The sequence below is a fragment of the Drosophila rhopaloa genome, unplaced genomic scaffold, assembly GCF_018152115.1.
Source record: "Drosophila rhopaloa isolate 14029-0021.01 unplaced genomic scaffold, ASM1815211v1 contig_3, whole genome shotgun sequence".
NCBI lineage: Eukaryota > Metazoa > Arthropoda > Insecta > Diptera > Drosophilidae > Drosophila > Drosophila rhopaloa.
The window spans coordinates 3,471,285-3,493,693 of NW_025335123.1; the positions used below are offsets into that span (position 1 = coordinate 3,471,285).

The 22,409-nt window shown below is 39.0% G+C and overlaps 2 protein-coding genes across 2 annotated transcripts in view; both read right to left on the reverse strand.

Annotated features, from left to right (window-relative positions):
* Nucleotides 1-22,409, reverse strand: part of LOC108038657 — a 51,531-nt gene that overhangs the window by 22,992 nt on the left and 6,130 nt on the right. The gene's annotated exons all lie outside the window — the stretch shown is intronic.
* Nucleotides 1,852-21,622, reverse strand: LOC108038656. Its single transcript, XM_044461427.1, has 2 exons — nucleotides 21,507-21,622; nucleotides 1,852-2,170 (listed from the first exon to the last, which is right to left on the reverse strand). The coding sequence occupies exons 1-2, from the start codon at nucleotides 21,620-21,622 to the stop codon at nucleotides 1,852-1,854; spliced, it is 435 nt and encodes a 144-aa protein (XP_044317362.1).

A 22,409-nucleotide genomic window follows, 5' to 3' on the forward strand; every position in this document is an offset into this window, starting at 1 on the left:
ATAGACTAATCGAACACCGATTTTAAAGTTTAATAAGTCTGGAAGTTTGTAATTACAATCTTAAATCACGAATTATTTGATTGTTGTCAAATTTATCAAAATTTATCTCAGCTCTTATCGTTCGGTAAGCAATTTACTTAATCTCAAATGACTACACCGAATTGACTCCCCTTTCCACAGTTACAAACAATTTGAGGCTCTGGGAAAATAAACCTGTCAAGTGCATCAAGCCGGAACACTCGTTCAATCCAATTATGTTGTCGGTTTGTCAGCGTTGCTTGTGATATCTTACATGATAATTGCTCCCCACGTGGCCTAAACACCATAATTACTTAATTTTCACTGGAATCGAAATTTAATTTGGCTCGGAAAAATACGTTTAGGTGGGTGGCAAAGTGGGCGGTCAACCTTCGCTTGTGGCCACTGTCACTTAATCCACTTATCCCCATTGCGAGTCGCAAACCCAATCTCTCATCGCGTCAAAGGTGGCTCGCGTGCTCAAGTCCCGGGTTTCGAGTTCCCCAGCTGGGTTTTTATTGCCTCCTCATCAGTCCAGGTCCCTAGTCCTTAGTCCTTGTCCGAACCCGAACCTGAACCCGAAACTCCCCACTGCCACTCCATTTGTTCTTTGATTTTTGGACTGCCGCATTGTTTTATTGATATGAAGTACGCATTGTCGTAGTTGCTGTGTGATTTGAAGAGGGTTTATTCACTCTTACGTGAAGCAAGTGGACTTCGAGTTGGACTTTAATCCTTGAAAGTACCAAGACCTAATCTTGCTCGACATTTTTCATCTGCTCAGGGTTGCAATTGTAAAAGTATTAAAAAATATAATCATTTGAAATGCCCCACTGCAACAAGTTTTGAAGGAAGTTTTGCAGCAGTCTTTGGGCAATTATAAAGATTAATTCGTAGCGTATGTGAGTGGCAAGGAAAACTTTAAAGTTATTCTTTGACTTTAAGTGCATCTGTTTAACTAGATAAGTAAATAAAAAAATAAAACAAATAAAAAGGAAGAGCACCATTTACACATAGACTTACACTCACGCATGGCTTGTGTTTATGTACTTAGGAAAAAAGTGTCTGATTTATTTTAATTTGGAAAAAAAAGGTCCATTAAATTAATCATTATTTTAAATTGGACGTTAATTTAATTAAAAGCATAACAAATGGCATATCTGTTATATATGCTACATGCTGAAACCATTTTTGTTCAACGCAAAAGACTTATTCTGTGCTTTTATTTTTACTCTGTAAATTATTTATAGAAGTACTAATTAATATCTAACTTATTCATTTATGTATTTGCTATTGTTATATTTCTATATAATATGTTTATGGTACACACTGCCGATTCCTAAGACGAACATAATAACTTATTAGTAAAGTATTAATGTTGAAAATGTAATTCAGAAAAAGTATCATTAATATATGCCTACGATAAGTAAACAATTAGCATTAAAAAAAAGTATTAATATTAGGTAATTAATTAAAGTAATAATTAAGTTAATTATATGAGAGAACATATTATATATTATATATATAAATATATGTGTGTTTGCCATGGAATATATGTAAGCTAAGTTCGATTTAGTTTGCATTACGTGTTATGCAGTTATTTTACTCATGATTTGAATTCCATATCTATACGCATTTGAGAGATGGATATTTTGGGTCCGCCACTGCCCCCTTCCTTTAATTTGCTGCTCCTAGCTGCTTAGCAGGACATTAAGTATGCGCCCGAGTGGCCCGAGCGTCATCAGCAGCTGTGTCTTGTGTTTTGGATTTTGTGTCTGTTGTGTCTTGTGTTTTGGGTCTTGTGGCAGGTGGTGTTTTCTCGAAATGGCCCAACTACCTGTGCAGTTCACAGAACTCCTGGCTGGTCGCCAAGTCCAGGAGCAGCTCCTCGGTGTGGAAGCTCACAGAGTGCCGGAGAGTGTCGCCGGCAGAAGACATCTCCAGCTGGGAACTGCTAAGATGCGGGCTGCCCAGCGATTGCTGGCTCTGTGACTGAGACTGCGACTGTGACTGCGACTGTGGTGACCCCGATGCTGCCAGCCTCATGGAGCTCACACTCAGCCCTAAAGGCAGGAGGTCCATTAACTGTGTGAAGCGGCTCGGACGCTTGTGGTTGGTGTTTGTGCGAATGCTGATGTTGCTGCCGTTTGCACTGCGGTCGTTGGGCAATAAGGTATCATCATAATATCATCAGCAGCAGCAACAGTCGGACAGATTAATGTGGAGAAATGACAAAAAGTTGGTTACACACGTAGCCATTATGGCTGAATACAGGGGGATATATGCTCATTATTTATATATATTTAGTAACTATATGTACACATTTCACCTGCATATCTGTGTGTATTGTGTACTGCGTATTGCGCATTTAATTTCATTTGATTTCGGGTTAAGCCCCGTTCGAGTTTTTATCGCCAAGGGTGTATATTTAGTGTTTTTAAGTATTATACATCTGTTTGTTTTCTTTGTTTGTTCGCCTGTTTATTTGTTTGTTTACTCTGGCCCCTTGTATGTTGTCTATTGGTGAAGTGTTTTTATTTTTATTTTTTCACGTTCATGATTTGGCCCGTTTTTATGCCCTTTAACTTTTTACGACCTCTCATTTTAATGCGTCATAAAATGAAAAGTTTTTTGCTCTTTTTCCATTCTTTTCGCTTGTTTAGCTTTGTACACAAATGTTAAATGGTGATTTTATTTCGTTTGTTTTTTTTTACATATTTGCAGAGTTGGGAAGGCTTTTTGTTAATCTACCCAAATGATAGGAGACTGTGGCATGCGGGCTTAAGAATCACGAAGGAGGAGGAATGATCTGCACTTTGCCTTTCCTCTCGTTTAATTGGACAACATGTCTGTGGTCTTTATTAATGTACATGACACTTGGCTTACAGGGCGTATAAGTTATTTCCGCAGGCATTGGAAAGTATTTAAGCATACATATAATTTACAGTAGACCATAGGTCTTTAAATATACTTCAAGCCTTAAGTAATTGTTTATGTAAATTAAGCCGCTTCATACCGAATTGTCAGTAAATATGCAATACAGTTGCAGTCCGTTTATCTGTTTTTTTATTATTGAATATTAATAAGCGATATTCAAGCGGTTTATTTACACAATCGAGTCAATGAATGGAAAAATTCCCTTATTAAATGAACTCGTTTATTTGGGGCTTTGCCTTTCAATTTTTTTCGAGCCATTCTGTGTTTCATTTTGTAAGAAATACTATAGCAATATATGTTGCCAAAACAAATGCTATCTGAAAGAACATTTACTCTGTAGTCTTAATAATTTTACGTTACTCCTTGTATTAAATAATAAATAATAAATAAACATGAAAAAATCCATATCTTCACAAATTAAAATTGCAAAGTTATATTTGAAAAATGGGAATAAATGTGTATTATTAAATTACTTTCTGTTTACTCGACTCCCAACCTCAATTGTTTATCCGTTGTGAAGTTCTCCGGAATTCTTTTCTTTGGCTTGGGGTTCCTATGATGAGATTTATGTGCGTTTCCGGTGGGTTTTCTGCCTTGGGTGTGTGTGTGCGATATTATTTTTATTGTAATTTAATGAGTTCTGAGCCTAGGGCAGTCCTCGCCGAGCTGGGACATCCAAACACTGGGCGGGGGAATCGGGAAGTGGATTTACGAGGATGTGAAGTGAGTGTGTGTGCGGCTTTGGGGGATTTTTGTATTTTGCGGCAACTGGCAAAGCCCATCATCATCAGCAGCTGAGACAGCTTCCAATTGCGCCTTAATCAGTCAGCTGTCCCCTGCCCCGCCCTCTTGCTTATCCCATGGTCATAAGTCCCACTCCTGGCATTTTACTTTAAGTGCCACCTTAAAGGTTTCGGGCAACATGAAATTCCCGTTTGTCTATCCTTTTAAAAGGTGATTGTTATTTTCAAAGGAATGCAAGTTATTGCACAAGTTATTTCAAGAAAAATAACTCTGCAGAACTGCATTTTATTAAATAGATGTTAGTCTACAAAATCGATAATAAGCCAACAAATTAACAGCCTTATAATTAAAGTAAATAGAGATATATAATTTAAATGCTTATTAAAAAGTTGAGTTTAAAATATATAAATACAAGGCTAAGACGTTTTGAGTAAAAACCTGTTATTTCATTTCCTGTGAACTTAGGATGCTGAACTAAAAATACAATTTTAGCATGATATAGTTAACCCAATCGAAGTACCGATATGAATATTTATTTCTTGTTCATTGCTTCCATCCTAAAATCACGATACGGTAAGTGAAATGTTATGCATAGGCACACAAGTTGGGGCTTTGAAGCTCTGTGGAAAATGAGAAAAGCGAGAAAGAAAAGCACTGGGTAGAGCACAAAGCGAGAAAGCAGGAAAATAAAAAGAAAGGTGCTTCTCGGGCATGTAAATCAATAAGCTATCAATTACTTGGCCAGAGTAAATATTGATGTGAACCTGAACGAGTGTGTTCCACATGTGCCCATGTGTGTGTGGGCAACACACTATGTTTATTAATAACTCAGAATGCCATCCGCCCAGGAAAATGGAACAAACTTGTTAGCCAAGCTAAAAGTCTTCGGGGCACAAAGCGAATTCCCCGGTAATGGAGTCCGATTGTGGCACTATACATGTTGCCTCCGCACTCATTAAACAGCAATTTATGCGTTCAGGGCGCTCTTATGTACATATCTTTAACAACAGTTACCCGTTTATGGCCAAAACGAGTACGAAACTGCCAAGCGAAAGTTTTTCGGCACTTGAACTTGGGCGAAACCACACGAAACTGATCACTCTACACAGAACTGACCGAGCCAACTTCCTTTCCAACTCATTTGCCTGAATAACAGGTCGTTTATTGTTGCCAGCTCAAAACCGTATTTAACTACATAAGTTTAACAATAAGTTCGTAATTACTTGTGTCTGAAGAGGCCCTTTAGACTATAAACTTGTATTTAGAAATCTCTTATAATCTGTTTACCTAAATTTTGTTATCCCCTATATTTATTTCCTGCTCAAGCTGCCACATAGGTGCATAGTTTTTTGGGAGGAATTAATTTATTTTAACAGATAATGTTCCAAAGAACTTCTGAAAAAACTTTTTAAATTCGAATATTTTTGAAGTTTTAAATATATTGCGCTGCTCAGGCATCACCAGAATATGCGTGCCTAATCCAATTCTGCGTAAATTTATGGAAATGCCAACAGTGCGTATGAGCAATCAATTTTTAAGACATTGCTATTACTTTAAGTACTCAAAGGGAATATGTTTAAAGAGATGATAGAATGTTCCTCAATTTTCATTAACGTAGTTAGACAGTGTTCAATAATACAAAATGTATTTTAGGTTTAATAAACTTTAATCAAAACAAAATATACAGAGATTTGACGTTTTGAATTTTAAGAAAACTAAATCACTAGGAGTGTTCATGACTCACTAGTTGTGAGCTAAATTCAAATTACCACCAATACACTTAACCTGATTTGAGGCTTCTAATGCGCATATTGATTGGAGTGTTGTGCCCGCATAAGTAGGCAATACTCCCGAGTGAACTTTTGGGCCGCAAGTCGAATGTTTCCGGACTTAATTATGTTGGGCCAAGAGGCCGAGATACGGTGCTCCACTTTTGGCAACTTTTGCCTGGGCCAGCAAAAAACAAATGACAACAAGCAGCTGAGCAGCTGAGCAAATGATGAGGGAACTGCCTACAAGCAGCTCGAGTCAAATTAGCAAACATTTAGGGAAATATTTGCGCAAAAAGTCTTTTTCTCCGTCAATTGGCCAAGCCCAGCGATCAAATGAGCCGCAGCTGTGTACACACGGCTGTCTGTGTGTGTGTGTGTGTGAGTGTGCAGGATGTCGCATCCTGTCTCTCAGTGTGTGTGTGTGAGTGCCACTGCCTTTGGGCATTTTGGTTAGGAACTGAAAGTTTGTCGTGGCGAACTTTTTCGAGAAAGGAAGAGATGTGTGCCAACAACTTAGTAACAGCTTTGAGAAACGACAAAGTTGACTGACTGTTTTGTGTTGTGGTTTGCAATTGGACCTTCTTCCATCAGCCTGGTTACATTTCAATGTACGAAACTGAAAGGAATTCGGGAGGAGAAATGAATTGAAACCATGTTTACCTTTCCTTTTCACTTAGCTAATGCAACTTTTTTCGACTTAGAAGCCCAAGCAAAAAAGCTTTAAGGCTTAATGCAAAACTCTCTTTGGGATGTAATTAAGTACTGAGGTCATGCATCTGTAACACTTCACGATAGATTAATTATTATCTGAGAAAACGGCCTTTTCACCACTTTAAAATGGAAATAATCGTAATGCTCTGATTACTTTCAATTTAAATTTATGATAACGGAAAAAGGAAAGAAATTAGGGAGAAAAACACGCAAAAAGGGAAAATAATCAATAAATTAAAACTGTTGGCAAATTACCCTGTCAACAACTGTAAAACCGCAAAACAATTTAATTGCCGCTTGTAAGCCAGTGCGAAAAACGAAAAAAAACCGAACTCAATCTGTCACACTTTGATTATAAAAAGGATACCACAAAAATGGGTAAATGACGGGGTGCGAGGACTATATATATATTGATATGAACGATGACATGAAATGTATCGCAAAAATGATTTGATGCCAACCCAATTTGCACTTCAGCTGAGCGCTGACCCGGCGATTGTCACGCATCGAATGCAGTGGCACGTGTCCAGGATCACGACCCCCCCACCCTGGCCACGCCCCCATCCCCTCCCCTTCGCCCCCATCCGCTCCCCTCCCCTCCTCTCAGCTTAGCAAACGCTTAGCCAAAAGCGACGCGTAACTAAATCTGTGGCAGCAACATCAAGTAGCCGCCATCACGTCCCTTTTTCCCTTCGCTTTCGTTTGCATTTTCGTTTCCGCTTCCGCCCGCCATTTTGCCCATGTTCGTGTGTGTGCTAGTGCGTGTCTAAGCACGTTAAGTGTGTGTGCTTTGAAGTTTTTATATCTGCATACAAATACAAATGCGTGTGCTCGGCGCTCGCCCTCCCCTCCCCCTTCATCCTTTTTATATACTGTGTTTGCTTTGCGTTTTGTGTTGTTTGCGTTAAACCAAAAAACCATAAAAAGCATAAAAATAAAAGAGAGAGTAGGCCGCTTTCTAAAATACCCTGGCAATAGTTGTATTGTGAAATGTCCTGGAAAAGATTACTAAGATATACATATAACTAACTATATCCCGTATTACTCTGAATGTCAAATTGTTTTTTTGTCTTTGTTTTACAAAATAATTCAAATTTTTTAAAGTTTGGGCACCGAGAATTTAAAAATCTGAATTTCCTTGTCTACCAATTCGTGTAGCAGACATATTATTAAAATCGGTCATGTCCACAGAACAAAGGAGTCAATAGCACTACAGGACTCAGAAGCATTGCTTCGGTTGGGTCAAACTTTTGCTCCTTGTAGAAATGCCGGTGGCGTAGGGTACACTACCGAAAAAAAACTAGAAGCTTTGACCTTGGATCTTAAATAAAAAATCCCTTAAGTAAGTTTAACAGGAGAAACATTTTTTTTACGCTTTCGGTATAATTTTAATATCGTAAAACAATTATTGGTTCATTGAAAATGGTTTTCTTAGTTTTTGTTTTTAAGTTGCATATTTTTTAAAAAACAGGACAATTTTCCAGACTAAGAAAAAATGTCAGCTGCCCTTAGTTACTAACAAATATTTTGTCGCTTACATAACTTGTAAAAAATGATAATGCATGATATCTTTGTGTATATTATATTTACATTATTATAGTTCATATCCCAATTTTAAAAAAATCGAAAAATGTCGCGTACAGCGAATTTAAACAAAGTTTTGCTTAAGTTGTAGTGGTTTTTCCAAGTGTATGAAAAGCAAAAACGAATTCTGCTTTATGCCCTTATTTCCTTTTCCCCGCCCCTGAATTTGAGTGCTTTGTGTGGATTTCGTTTCATGTTTGCATTTTGTTTCGTTGGTTACTTTTCCATTTCTTTCCTTCGACTTTGCCAAAAGCAAAGGCGATAAGGGTCAGTCCCGCCGGGGTCCTGCCAAACAAATTAACTTACGCCGATGGCTTGAATGCGGGCAGAGTTTAACGCTCCAGCGAGGATTCGAATGAATCTAAGCCAAAACGACAGGACAATTTCGAGACGGCAGACAGAAGACGGAAAACGGAAAACAGAAACCAATTGCATTTCGCTTCAGTCGCGCGTCTAATTTGCTATGAATACAAATTGAAAATTGATTTGAAAAATGACTGAAGTAACGACACATAAATGGAACCGCTTTGCCAGGCATTCGTGTGCCGGTTGGCCAGAGGAATTTACCTGACGATGTCGCTGGCATTCTTTTCGAACCCGCAGCCAGGGCGCTATTGATTTTGCCGCTCTGACCCAAATCCGGCACTCACGAACGGCGGAGGTCTGCTCCTCGTAGCATGCATAATTCACGCGCCTTAAATTGTGCTTCAACCATGATTGAAGTGGGCCAGGCCACTGCACTATGGGGTTTTTGACCACTTTATGTGGCATTTAGTCATTTTTTAAAAGTGCTCTAATTAAAAAAAAAAAAATGGGAATGCATTAACAGAACATCAAACTGTTATGCCTCATACTCAAAACGTTAATATTTAACAGCATATGTTAGCATAACAGCTGTAAAGTCAGCTGTTGCATCCGAAAGCACCAGCGCTAAGTTTGCAATTTTTTCAAAGCGTTCTTTGAAATTAATTTATTCGTGCAAAACACAATTTGAAAAGAAAAAAACTAATGGAAACTGATCTCACAGGCTTGTACTATATGTTAAATGTATTAATTGTTTAAATTATGCGTGTTTATACTAATATTTTGTTTTTATAATGCACCTTAAGTGAATTTTGAGGAACAAATTTCAACTTTGGGAAGAGTTTTGAGTGAAGTTTGCATTAGTTTTCAATGCGTCCAAGTGTATGTTGTAGCCTTGTCAATTCTGAGCAAAATCTGTTAGTCTCATTGTGCACTTTTCCGCACTATTGGTGCAATTTGAATTTTTCTTAGATAACCTCACTTTCTACAACGCCGAATTGGTTGCTGTTTGGAATAGCGAGAAGGGCCGGCTTGAGCAAGAAAAGGCTATACAATGTTTGATGAACAAATTATTTATAATATGAGGATCATTTTTAAATGTTTGTCCTGTCAGTTGCCCGTCAATTTGGACAAATTCGAATCATTTTGCCTACAAACTGGCGAATTGTTAGTCGATATGTATCCGTGGCTGCCGATGAGTTTTGAGTTTGACGAAATTTTTTTTTGCTTTGTTGCACTTATTATCATCATCTTTTAAAGGCATGGACCAACAAATTTCAGCTCTTTAAATTTCATTATTTTTTTTAGTTTTAACCGATCGTTCCTATGGGAGCTATAGGATATTGTTTCCTGATCCAAACGATTTTCACACTATATGTGTCTAGGGACAAATAATGACGATTGGTAGTTTCATGTCGATATCTCCAAAACTGACCGAGTTATTAATTAATGCCACAAAACAGGTCAAAACCCCATAGTGCACTGGGTTCTGGGTGCTGGGCCTTCGAATTGCAAGTAGCCGTGGGCTGTGGGCTGTGCCCCCCACCAAATTAGTTAATCTTTTGATTTAAATTCCAATTAAGTCTGCCAACGTTCATTCTTTGCGTTTTTCAGACAGATTTACTTTGCCGTTGGGCCACAGGGCGGATGTGGAATGTTATGTGTGCAGAGTGTAGTTTAGGTTACCCATGTGATCTGCCAACAATAGCAGTTTTAAGTTTTTAATTATGCATATGCATATGCGTATGTACTTGTAATTGAATTCATAATGCCCTTATTATCATAAATCGCCAACCGATAAAATTAAATATTTGTCCATCCAACAGGAATTAATCATTATTTTATGTAGGTTCCATATATTTATGCAGCACGCTACAATCTATCATCATTTTATTAGAAGGCTTCAGTGGGCATCATAACAGGAAACAAACCTCCTTTTTATATAATTTATTATGATTTAACCATTTTTACACAAGCAATTCCGTCAAATGAAGGACAAACTATATTATTTGGGTTGCCAATAGCGATTTGGAATGAGAATTTAAAACAAAAGCAGAAAATTTAATTTACATTTGTCTGCATGATTGAAATCTACACAGTAATTTTCACCCAAATTACAATATATTTTTTCGGAGTTGGAATATTTCCAGTATATTTATCACTCTGATTAGCTGAAATATTGCCTGAAGCTATTGGCTTTTCAGCACTAATGCTCAGCCATATATTTGGAAATTTATGATTATTTGAGTGCTTACCCAAACTAAAAACTATCCATTAACCAGCGAAAAAAGCCCCTAAAAATGTGGTTGAACTTTTAGAGTAGAAAGTTGGCTTGAACAAATAGTTGATGATGTGCATACTCCGCATTCTCATTTCAGTTTCCGTGGAAATACAGCAAGAACCGGAAATGTAAATCCGCTTACTACAAATGAAATAAATCTGGGAAAGTGGAGCGTGATTATTGTACTCCAAACAGTGCACCCATGCAAACATCCTCGTCTCTATTGACTATGATTACGGACTAATTATGTTTGCGTTCTAGTTAAAATGTTTCCTCTTGTTACATCCTGTTACCTTGTTAAGTAAGGGCACTGAATTTAAAAGCTTTAACTTAAGGAGCTCCAGAGAAGTGTAAATAGGGGCCAACAAACATGCATCTGGTAATGTAACAACGAATTTCCCCTTAACTAGAACCATCGATTATCTTAATGGCATAATCTCTTTATTAATAATCAGTACGAGTTATTGGGAATCGCCTAATTCGAGCAATTCATACTGAAGATTTTTAAACGTTTTACCGATAAGTATGTGCCGTTTTCCAACTTCCTCTAAAATGAGAAAAGGCTAGCATCGTCTTAGCCAAAATAAAATATGAATAAAAATATAAATACCCATAAATATATTTAAAAAATACATTTTATTCTAACCCGCAATCTCTTTACTTGAATTTTTTATGTTCTGATTGAGCTTATGAGCCGTATTCAGGGTAAACTTAATTCGTTTCGATGCCCGTAATAAAAAGCCTAAACTTACTTGACAGATGCTTAAGCAATATAAGCATTCACTGGGCTTAGCACCGAAATTAGACTCAACTGGCGAAGGGAAAATGGCTAATAACTTTTATTTGCAGAGCCGCAACTAAGGGTCGCATCCTTAGGCATATTCACTGCCATAACTTTTTACGGCAAACAGGGCAGATCCTTTAATTGCTTAACCACGACTACGATTCATTTAGACAAACAAAAAGGCAATTGTATGTGGCTATATTCATCATTTAGATGTTGAAATAAGTACGGGCTTTTGCCGAGTTTAACGCAAACATTAGCCTTAAGCGTCGAATGGAAAAAAATTTAATTTGCAGAGCTACTTCTTGGCTGGTATCTGTACAAAAGGATGGAAAATCGGCAGAAGGGCCGCGGGAGCACGCAGTGCTATAACATTTTCATAGCACACTTGGCAGCGCCTTTAATTGCCAGGCTAGGGCCAATCCATTGCCACCCCCCCCACTCATCCGCATCCCCACTCATACACATCCTGGCGTCAGGACCTCGGGTCCTAGCTGACAGTCTGGGCTCTTTTTTGGACAGCTTCCGCTCGACAGGATTTTAGCTTTCGCCTGTTTCGTTGCTAAATTGTTGCTGAGCACTAATCCCTTTGAGGGCTTTGCTCGAATCCAAAAGCGATTATGCAAAAATGCGAGAGGTCAGGGGAATGAAATGGGAAATGGGGAATGGGAATGGGTAGGGATCCTATCCAGGCAGCAACTATGTTACTATGCTGGGCTGCCCTGCCGTCACATAATTAAATACAAAATGCGTTTAATTATGAGTGCCGTGTCGGAGCCCATGGGAAATAAGGAAAAACAACAATATCAACACACCCACGCCACTGTCACACAGACAATCGCGCGTTGATGCATTGCATTTTAATGATGCTGCTTGCCTGTTGTTGCAGCATTGCTCCACTTTCTTTCTTTGCTGCTGTGAATGGCTGCCGCCCCCGCAGGACCCCTTTCGCACCCACAATGTCCTTTCTCCTCACTCTCTCTTTAGCAATTTGTAACGGCGCCTGTAGCAACTTGCTTACAGATATTCTGCCTGGAAGCCTACTGCATTTTTATCATTAGCAGTCGAAGCTTAATCAATATAGTTTGATAAGTAAAAGTCAGTGTGTTTGCATCGATTCTATTTGCGCGTGTATAACCCTCAACTTCGCTCTAGTTCGCAAAATAACACCAGCAGATCTACAAATAAAATAAATTAAATAATATTAAAGCGAAATGTGAAAGCTGAAAACGAGAAATTAACTAACTTTGCATAATACAAATGAAACCAGAAGGCGCTAAAATTAAATTAACTAAGAAAAATTATTACTTCTTTGATTATAACATTTCCATTTTCAAAAGTTCAACCTACACCGTTCAAAGTTGTAGCCGTACTAAGCTTCCAGCTATTTTAAAAACATGTGAAGCCTTTCTACAAAAAAGATCATATAAAGTAAATTCGTCACTTGGTAACAGATTGCTAGAACCAGTTGCGAATTATAAATGCACAAGTGAAAGAAAAGGGAAGAAAGGAAAGTAAAAGTAACTTTTTGGGAGTATTTTACTATAAATTAAGAAACCAAGCTACAACAACATTAATTTTTTTAGTAAAAAACTGTTTATAGTTATTTTTTTGCATTGGTCAATTTGACCACGCAAATTTTTTTTGCGTGTACCAATTTGATTTCAAGTTCGACTTTGTTGTCGTTGAGTATGCTCTTCGGTCCAGTGTCGTTGCTGTTTCACTGTTTTTCCCAGTCATTTGATTAGTGCGAGGAGTTGTGGGAAGGATAATGAAAATAAATAGCAAAAAGTGTCGATGATGGGATTGCTTTTGTGGTCCCTCTGGCACGAGATTGTGTGGGCTTGAAAAAAACAATGTGGCGTGCGGCTATTTTTGTGACAAATAATAGGCTTAAGGGTGGAATAACTGCCTACTCGTAGCAAATAACAATCTGTGCCTTTTTGTACAAGCATAAAATGTAAAATTTTCCTGCCTTTTTCGACTGCCTTCTAAAGGACTATCCTCAATGGATAATTTTCACCAAACCGTATATTATATGTACTAAATTAAGGACCCAAATTTCCAACTCTTGCGTTCTTTGGGATAGTGATAAATATTGAATAAAACGAATTTACTTATGACAAAATGTTTCTTTATCAAATTTCTTATAAAAATAACTGTGTTGTAATTCTATATACTAAAAGTTGAACATAAGAAAATTATATAAAGCTTTAAACTAAGAGAACCCAAATAATTTGGAAAGGTTAACCTTATTTATTAAGTTTAATAAAAATTATATTCATAACTGAGTTTTTTTTATCTTAAAAAAGTTGTGTTTTTTAAAAGAGAGTTTACAAGCTTTGTAGAAAGCACGTTTACATTTCCTTTTTTCTGGGCAGACTTTTCTCTGCTTTTGATCTTTTAATTGTTTACATTTTTTTAACAACTAATTGTACACGTAAATATTTAATTTCGTGCCTGAATGCCGCCCCTGCTTCCCTTGTCTTTGTATTTTCTTGTGTTAGCTCTGGGTTTTTTAATTATAATACGCAACACAGCACCACAATACAAATACAGAAGTTCACATACGGATTCCAGCATTTGTGTGCCTACCACAAAAAAGAAAAATAATACGAGAAGAGAAGAGAAGAGAAGAAATTTGGGCTCGGGAGGAAATGATGGCGCCACTTGGCCGCCATTGTTGTCGCGCTAAATTGCAGGAGGACCCTCAGCCCCTTTCCCCCCGCCAGGACACACATGCTCCTCCGCTCCTCCGCTCCTTCGACTTTCCCTCATATTTTTTTCCGTACTTTTCCCCATGTGAAAGGAGAAGGTCGCAAATTTCATCCTGCCCGGCCTGGCTTTTCGTTCGCCTGTCACAATGGCAATATGCAGATGTCTGGCAGGCCCTCTTATGGCCTAACCACGCCCCCTCAGCGCCCCCAACTCGTGACGTATGCGCACCTTTTTCATTTATATTTAAATGTCACCAAAGCCTTGTGCGGCGCAAATACAATCGTCAGCGAAAGGAAGACAGCTGAAAAGAAAACCATTTCTTTTGGCTCGAAAAACCTTAATTAATTAAGTCATATCTCCAAATCGTTTTGGATTTAGGAAAGATTACCCTCAGCAAAGATATTTTAAATTATATTCCACAACTACCAAAAATAATAAAGACATATTTCAGTCTTAAAACTAACAAGAAAGGAAAGCTAACTTCGGGCGGAGCCGAAGTTGATATACCCTTGCAGAATACTCTGTAAATTATATTCTCCAAAATTATTCATATGATGCATTCTTAATACTCATAAAAAATCCCAACTTCCTAACTTTAAAAACACCAAAGTTATGGCATTTCCAATCGTTCAGTTATATGGCAGCTATAAGATATAGTCGGCCGATCCTTATGAAATTTGGTATGTCGGATTGATTGGCCAAAAATAAAACCCATAGAAAGTCCCAACTTCTTATCTTTAAAAACACCAAAGTTATGGCTTTTCCGATCGTTCAGTTATATGGCAGCTATATGATATAGTCGCCCGATCCGGCTTGTTTCGACTTATATACTACCTGCAATAGAAAGACAACTTTTGGGAAAGTTTCGAGCAGATAGCTTGAAAACTGAGGGACTAGTTTGCGTAGAAACGGACGGACAGACGGACAGACTGACAGACGGACAGACGGACAGACGGACGGACAGACGGACGGACAGACGGACAGACGGACATGGCTAGATCGACTCTCCTGGTGATGCTGATCAAGAATATATATACTTTATAGGGTCGGAAATGTCTCCTTCACTGCGTTGCAAACTTTTGACTGAAATTATAATACCCTCTGCCAGGGTATAAAAACGCTTACAGCTTTCAGCCACTTACTCTAAACAAATGTTCGTACCTTAAGGGCATAAATGTTTTTTGATGTTTTTTTCTAACCAAAAACAAGCATGAACAATAACTTTCATAAATTAAACGATTTTTAAACGTTTGATTAAAGGCATTAAAGACACTGCGCTTGTGATACAATAATTTGGTTGACAAGTTCACAAAATTAAGAAATTGATATGTCTCTAAAAATAACATTTACCTTAGGTTGCCTACAAATATTAAATACATTTTGTGCCTAAGCTGTTTGAGCAAAAAAAAAACATTTACTCAAATATTTCTGGATTAAAAACGACCAACTTGATGAAAATTCAGACGACATGCATAATTTTCGAATGTCTTTTAGCAGGCACATATTTGATGTGGAATTATGGCAGGTCCAAGAAGGCCCGAAGTGCGCAAAGCATATCAATATCGGGCCTTTGGGAGTGAGCGGAAGTGAGGACAGAATAGGAGTTGAATCCGAGGCAAGGCAAATTAAAAGAGGCCCACAAGGACGACACTCTGAGCCCGATGCAGCCGTCTGCCATCTACAGGAGCAGCAGGAGCAGCAGGATTGGGAGGCTGAGGGGACGTGCATGTTCATTCCGTTTACTGGGAGCCCACTTGGGCGGCCTGTTGCATATTTCATGGCGCCCCAAATGAAGCACTTAAGCTGACAACATCTCGAGCGGCCCAGACATGGTTGGCGTCGAACTTGGAGTGGCTGCCGATTGGATGCCAAGGCACGGTGGGCCAAAGGACAACCGAGTCCAAGCTCCTGCCAACTGCCAATATTTCATTTCCCACTTATTACATTAGTTTGCTTAGCCAAACACAGTTGAATATCTCGATTATTTGTCTTAATCAAAGGTGTAAAGGAGTAAGCTGCAAAATGGTGAGTTCAGGAAATCGAGAAACAAATTAGAAATGACAACGTTGCTTATTTTAATAATTACTTAAGAAGTGAAATCAATTGCGTTGTGATTTCTTTGGTTGGAATGTCGAATTTATTTCATATATTATTTAATTACAACAAGAATCCGCAATCTGCTCTTGCCACTGCAATTCGCAATACATTGTTAACCAGTAAATTATTTGAATTATTTGCTACCTGCAGAAAATTCCGAATTTACATTAAAGGCATTGGTTAGTCTTTTTGGCCCACTGTGAAATATATGAAATTGACTGGAGCACTTGAGCAATTCGTTCGCAGGCCCTAATCTTTCTCGCTTTTGGGAAACACTTAGGCCCAACACTGAGTACATGTCGCGGGCTTATTAAATAAGTATCTCCTCGAACACTGATGGCAGGCGCATCTGCAGGATGGCGAGGGATCTGCAAGGAATTCGGTCCTGTATCTCTGCAAGGATAATACAACACAGCACAGAATTGCGGCGAGGGCAGAGGAGGTGCAGTGTAAACGACAAAGGAATTCATCCTGAGAAGCCTTTGATTAAATCCGGGCGGCTCTAAATAAGTCGTATCAATGACAACAGCATTAAATTTCCACAAATATAAAAACATATTCGCAAATTGTATTATTATTTGGCTTTGACTTTTCACAGCAAGAACAAAATAATTTAAAGTTATTTCCTTGAAATACACATTTCAACAGCAGCTATGCAAATAAGCAAGACCGGCCATGAGATATTAAATCAAATGGATGCAGTATAAAAGAAATAGAGCAGGCATAATACAATCAATTGTTTAATCAAAGGGAAACTCGATGAACCATTTAAGATTGAAGGGCCGGCTTAAGTGGCCAGGATGTTCCTCTATCGATGGGCCAGCCATCGATTTTTGGCGGGGAAGGGTTGAAAACGAACGCCAAAGTTCAGAGCGAAATCATTTCATCAAGAAATTGGCCCCGGCCTTAACAACAAATTGGCCCCAAAGAGCCCAAAAACTTAAAAAATAATACCAAACAGCAACAATCGTATCCAATAAGGGCCAACTGAATAACAACAGCAATAAATGAAACACGAAGGCGGCGATGAAAACGAAAAAGAAAATGAAAACGAAAACGAAAAGGAAAACTTTTAAGTACGCTATTAATGTTTAATTCGAGTTATTTAAGTTGGGCACTTAATTTAGCCGGGCCCAGATGCGACTGGAATGCTGTTGGTATAGTTTTCTCCGCGACTCTGACTCCGCCTTATCCTAAACACGATACCAATCCCAATCCCAATCCCAATGCCAATTTCAGTCCCAATCCCTGTTCCCAACTCCTCTCGGTGCGTGACCTTTTCTTATTAAATGTTAATCATAAAAGCCCAAAACCAAATGGCCGCTGCCGAAAATGGTGAAAATGGTGAAAATTGAACTGAAATGGGCTTATCGCCTTGACGGCCACGCCCCCTTCCCTGGCCCAAACGCCCCCCGATTGGCCAATGAAGTTGTCTTATAATCCGGTAATTAATTTCTGCGGTCCCTGGAATTGCGATGGGATGGGGGAGGAGGAGCGCAGGGGAGGAGGGGCGAAGGAGCGGAGGGTCTAATGAAAGGCAATGAAAGCGTCCAAGTGACAGGATAACAAATTAATAAACTTTCGGCTGCGGCAACAGCTCGTGAAATTCAACTGCCATTGATCATTGTAGCCAACTGGCTACCACATGGCACATCAAACGCACAGCCATTATTTCCCAGGGCTTTAACCAATAAACCGAAAAATAAATATGATTTTTCCCAGATTTTGGTCAAAATAATTTTTCATAAGGGGTAGCAATATGATTTTTCTCAAAAAATAAAATTTTTAAGCTGTGAATGCCACTTTAATGGAAATTTTATATCCCATTCGAACATGGGACCGAAAAATAATTCCGGGTTTTGGACATAAGGGTTTGCTTATTAAAATATTTGTGGTTTTGAATGAATTTACTTAAACAGGATGCATATTTGCTCTCTGTGTGTTTTCTGCAACTTCGTTTCAGTGGATCCGAATTGTGTTTGACAGCCAAGCTGTTGCCCACGTAAAATATGTCCTTGGAAATTTGTCAATACGAAGAGCAAGGGAATCGCTGATGAGGTTTTGCAGTTCAAGGCTAAAGTAAAAGGACAATGGAAACATGTGGTCTAATTGGATACAAATTGGTTGACTGCTCTTTTTTGCAGGCCACCAAAGTGTCAAACGGGTGTACATAAACTCTGCATGTGGAAACCACAAAGCATGTTCACTCTATTCAAAATGTTGCAGGAACTCCCCATTAGAATGGGATTTATTGCAAACAAAACTTTTCATTCCCGATATTCAAAGCGTATTGAGATAGATTCTATTCGTTTTCCTTATGCCTTGCATTGGAATAAGAAGCGTGATTTGAAACGTCATTATTCAGGGATTACTTCTACTGCAAATGACTGCAGAAATGATTTCCCAGCTCCTTTGTGTTCACTTAATCTGAGAGATCACGGCTGCGTGACCATTTGTATTTTCCACTTGCCATTGCCAGAAATGCAGATGAACTAGTCCAAGCTCAGATATGCAAACTGGCAATCGAGAGATTAAGTGGTTCGTGAAATGTTTCAGGCAGCTATCGCCTGGGGCGAAAAGAAAGCGGAGATGGGACCAAAGCACATATCTGGCCATCTGGTTGAGGCAACCACCTGCATTTTTTTTGCCCCGTCAAACTGCGCTAACAAATTAAGCAACAACGTTGAAAACAAGTGCACGGGGCAAGTGAAACTGAATCTGAATCGGAAGCGGAAATGGAAATCGTCTGGGCGGCCAGCGGAAAAACAAGTAGCAACTGACAAAAGGCAAGACCAAAACAGCAGCTGCAGTTGACTGGAGCGAGGAAAGGACTGAAGGACTGAAGGACTCAAGGATTCAAGGACTCAAGGACTCAAGGACTTGGGCGGCAACAGGATGAAATAACAATTGTTGCGCTTTGCGCTCTGCCCTTTTTCCCGTCGCCATTCGTCGGACTTTGAAAATGTCAATCGTTGGTCCTTCAAGTCCTTGCTCAACCTCGTCCGCTTTTTATTTTTCACCCAGCTGGCTACACTGTCACACGCCCACGCTACACGCATTCAGCCTAATCGATAGCAATCAATACATTTTGTGTGCGACTCCGAAAACTGTTGCACACTCCGACCGGAGAAATTCGAGCCACGCTGCGGATGGAATTTCACCTGGGAAATTCCATTCCAAGGAGGGCCACGAATATGAGCAACGCCAATTATTGCCAGCGATTCACATTCACGGCCCAAATGGCCTGGCCAAAGTCACGGCCAACACTAATTGATTCGCAGCAGGTAACATATTATTACAAGCAAAGCCAAGCCATTTTCCTTTTTCCCCAATCGCATTCATATCTCGACCACCTGTCTATTGACAGCCGTTTTCGCTGGAGTGAAACCGTTTTTTGATGCCCTTTCAATCGTAGCCCAAAAATTCAATATTACGTTTCAGGCTATTGAAAATCTATAGCTTTTCCTCAAATCTAAATATTTTACGGCATGCAAAAATACTTACAAATGTATTAATAAATGTACCCCAAAGCAGTGGCATATCTTTAAGTTGTAAATTAAATTATCTTTCACTAACAAGCAGTATTTAAACATTTTAAATGATTCTTTATATGAACATCATTGATATTTTTTTGTTTGATAATTTCTTTTTTTCAAAGAGCTGCAGAGCAAAATGGGTGTAAAGTAAGAGTTGAAAGAGGAGCTTCAATTTATGTTCAAATATTGAGCCCCCAGCATAGTTAGTATTTTGAAAATAATTATCTGCGATTTAGTTACAAGCTGATAGGCAAGGGAATTCTACCTGTTTTGGGAAGTGTGTGACAATAAAGCGAAAATGGACAAAGAACAAGCTGAACGACAAAATTTCAATGGCGATTTATTACCGTTACCAACGTCAACCATGTGTGTGTGTGTGTGCTATGTGTGTGCATGTGTGTCTGACTGTGTGTGTGTGTGGGGTTGAGTGCGTCGTCACACAAAAATCGATGATGCGGTGACCAAAATAAAGGCCGAAAAGCAAAAAGGGTCCAACAAGTATGTGGCGCGTATAAACTTTGTTTATTCCGACCGGCCTTTATCGGCTTTTATCCTGGCCAGCGATTTCGGGCCAAGGAGTTGGTAATTAGTCGATAATTTCAGAGCCAGCGCAACGAGATCAGGATGCTGCCGCTGATGTTTCTGCATTGTCTGCTGTGACGTCAGTTGGTAACCGAAAACCGGGCCAAGTTGAATAGGCCGGGCCCAAAGCTGAAAAAGGGGCGCAGACAAAAGACGTCTGTTCCCGAATGCCGGCAATGGCAAAGGCAGAATATGCCAACGAAAATGCGGAAAATACACTACTTTACACTTTTCCAAGTACTTTAACTTAAGGTTGACAGTTTAAGTAACAATAATTTAATATGTTAATACTTATTTCCCCTTAATGAATGTATAATAACAATATATTATAAAGAAGGCTAACACACTTTAGACCAATGCATAAAGGTTGCTTTTTATAATGAGCTTATAACTAGTGTATATATAAATTTCCCATTTGCTTACAACTTTTAGGAAAGTTTTGGTGAAGTATAAACGTCTATACACGTATTAAATAAGCCCGTTTTAGTCTGTTAGTTGATATTGTTTATGTTTGTTTCGAAAATAAACTTCTGGTCAACGTGGCGTATACTTAATACGTATTCGTAACTAAAATTGAAAACATATTGGTCAAAGGGGATGTTTTTAACTTAAATTCCAATGCCTGTTTCTTCTGTCCGATACTCTAATGTATTTTTCAGCCGAGCTTTTTGTCGTCTTTGTCGGTGCTCCCAAGTAAGCCACCTTCTTTGGGGGGTTGTGATGCCCTTGTGGTATTCCGGCATGCGTTCAACGCCGTTTGTGAATCCCGTCACGTTTCTGGGTTTTACTTCAAACACCATTTTGGCCAATTGCTTCTTCCGCCTCTGAGTTGCTAGTGTATACACGCAGAACTAGTTCTGTTCAGGTTATTAGCGTCTTGTCATGTTTCACAAGTAATTCGTATAAAAAATAACATATATTATTCATATGGCTACTCGGCATTGGGATTTTTCCTTTGATTTCATTGTTTAAACACAAATCAAATACATTCTCTTTTACTTTTTTTTGGAGGATATTTTGATTTAAGTTAATCGAAAGAAAATATATTCAACACTTTTTTTGTCTTTGAAGAATTTGAAAGAGGAGTTGATATAACTCAATAACTTATATTTATTCTTCGTCAGTGATTTGTTTTCTATACACCTTAAAAAGAAATAAAATATTTCGGGAAAATTAAGGCTTAGCTTTGTTTGTTTGGAAAGAAAATGTTCATAGCAAAGTCCAATTTTTTTTTTCAATACTCATGAACTTGCTTAAAATGAACGTATTATTAAATAGCTATTTTTATAAGAAGTTATAATAGGGATTGTAGACAACTGTCGGTCCAAAATATCAAAAACTGTATGCATAATTTTCTCAACTAATCCAAGTGCATTTTCAAGACCCTGTCCCGAGAAACACGGTGTCAAAGGTCAGCTTTGGGTTCCTTTGTGTGGCACTGAATCCGCTCCGTTCCACTCCGATCGCTCACAACTACTTTCACATTCACATCCACATCCACATTCACATTCACATCGACATTCACATCCACATACGCATCCACATCCACGACCATGTCCTTGTGCGTTTAATTGTGGCAGTGTGTTTCTGTTCGGCAGCGGTGTCCGCTCACGGGAGTGTAAGTAGTCAAGGGCACGAGGTGGGGTCAAGTTCTGGCCCTCCGATTGGCCCTCCACCGAATGCCAATGCCAAAGCCCGCTGGGAGCTGAAAGCAGAGAGCTGCGAGTTGTGAGCTGAGAGCTAAGAGCTGGCATCCAGTGGATTTGGCGACCGTAAATCACTGGTCCAGAGCTGCTGCCATAATAGTCATGGCCAGGTTCCTGGGACTCACTATTGATTAGAAATCACTCGCTTTTGCATTCACATTAGCTTCCTGTTTGGTCAATCGAATCGGATTCAATTGTGTGAACAGTTGATTGCCAGCAGATGTCGATTTCCATACGCACTCGTTTCGCATTGAGCCACGGCTTAAGATTTGCCATACCTGCTCGATTTCGATGCCAGCACATTCCATTTCGGTGCTTACCCACCAGACCAAGCGAAAGAAAAACCCTCAGTCTGCGAAAAGTTAATATTTCGCAGATGGCCAAAGAGGTCGAGATTCAAGGATGCAGATACAGATACACATACAGATACAGATACAAAGTGCCATCGAAAGAAGTTTCCGGGTTGCCGAAACGGCAACGGAAGTCGACTGCCTTTCACGACTTCATACAAATATTTTATCAGTGATCCATTGGATCCAGCTCGGATATTTACTGCAGGCTGGAGATAAAGTGCCAAGCTCACTGCCTGAGAATCCCCCTTTCATCCCATTTGGACAGGTAAAAATGTGTGCTCAT

Coding starts and splice junctions, on each gene's coding strand:
- LOC108038656 (XM_044461427.1), bottom strand. CDS start 21,622: ATGGTCGTGGATGTGGATGCGTATGTGGATGTGAATGTCGATGTGAAT. Junction 2,171..21,506: donor AGTGGAACGGAGCGGATTCA/GTGCCACACAAA, acceptor CAACGACCGCAG/TGCAAACGGCAGCAACATCA.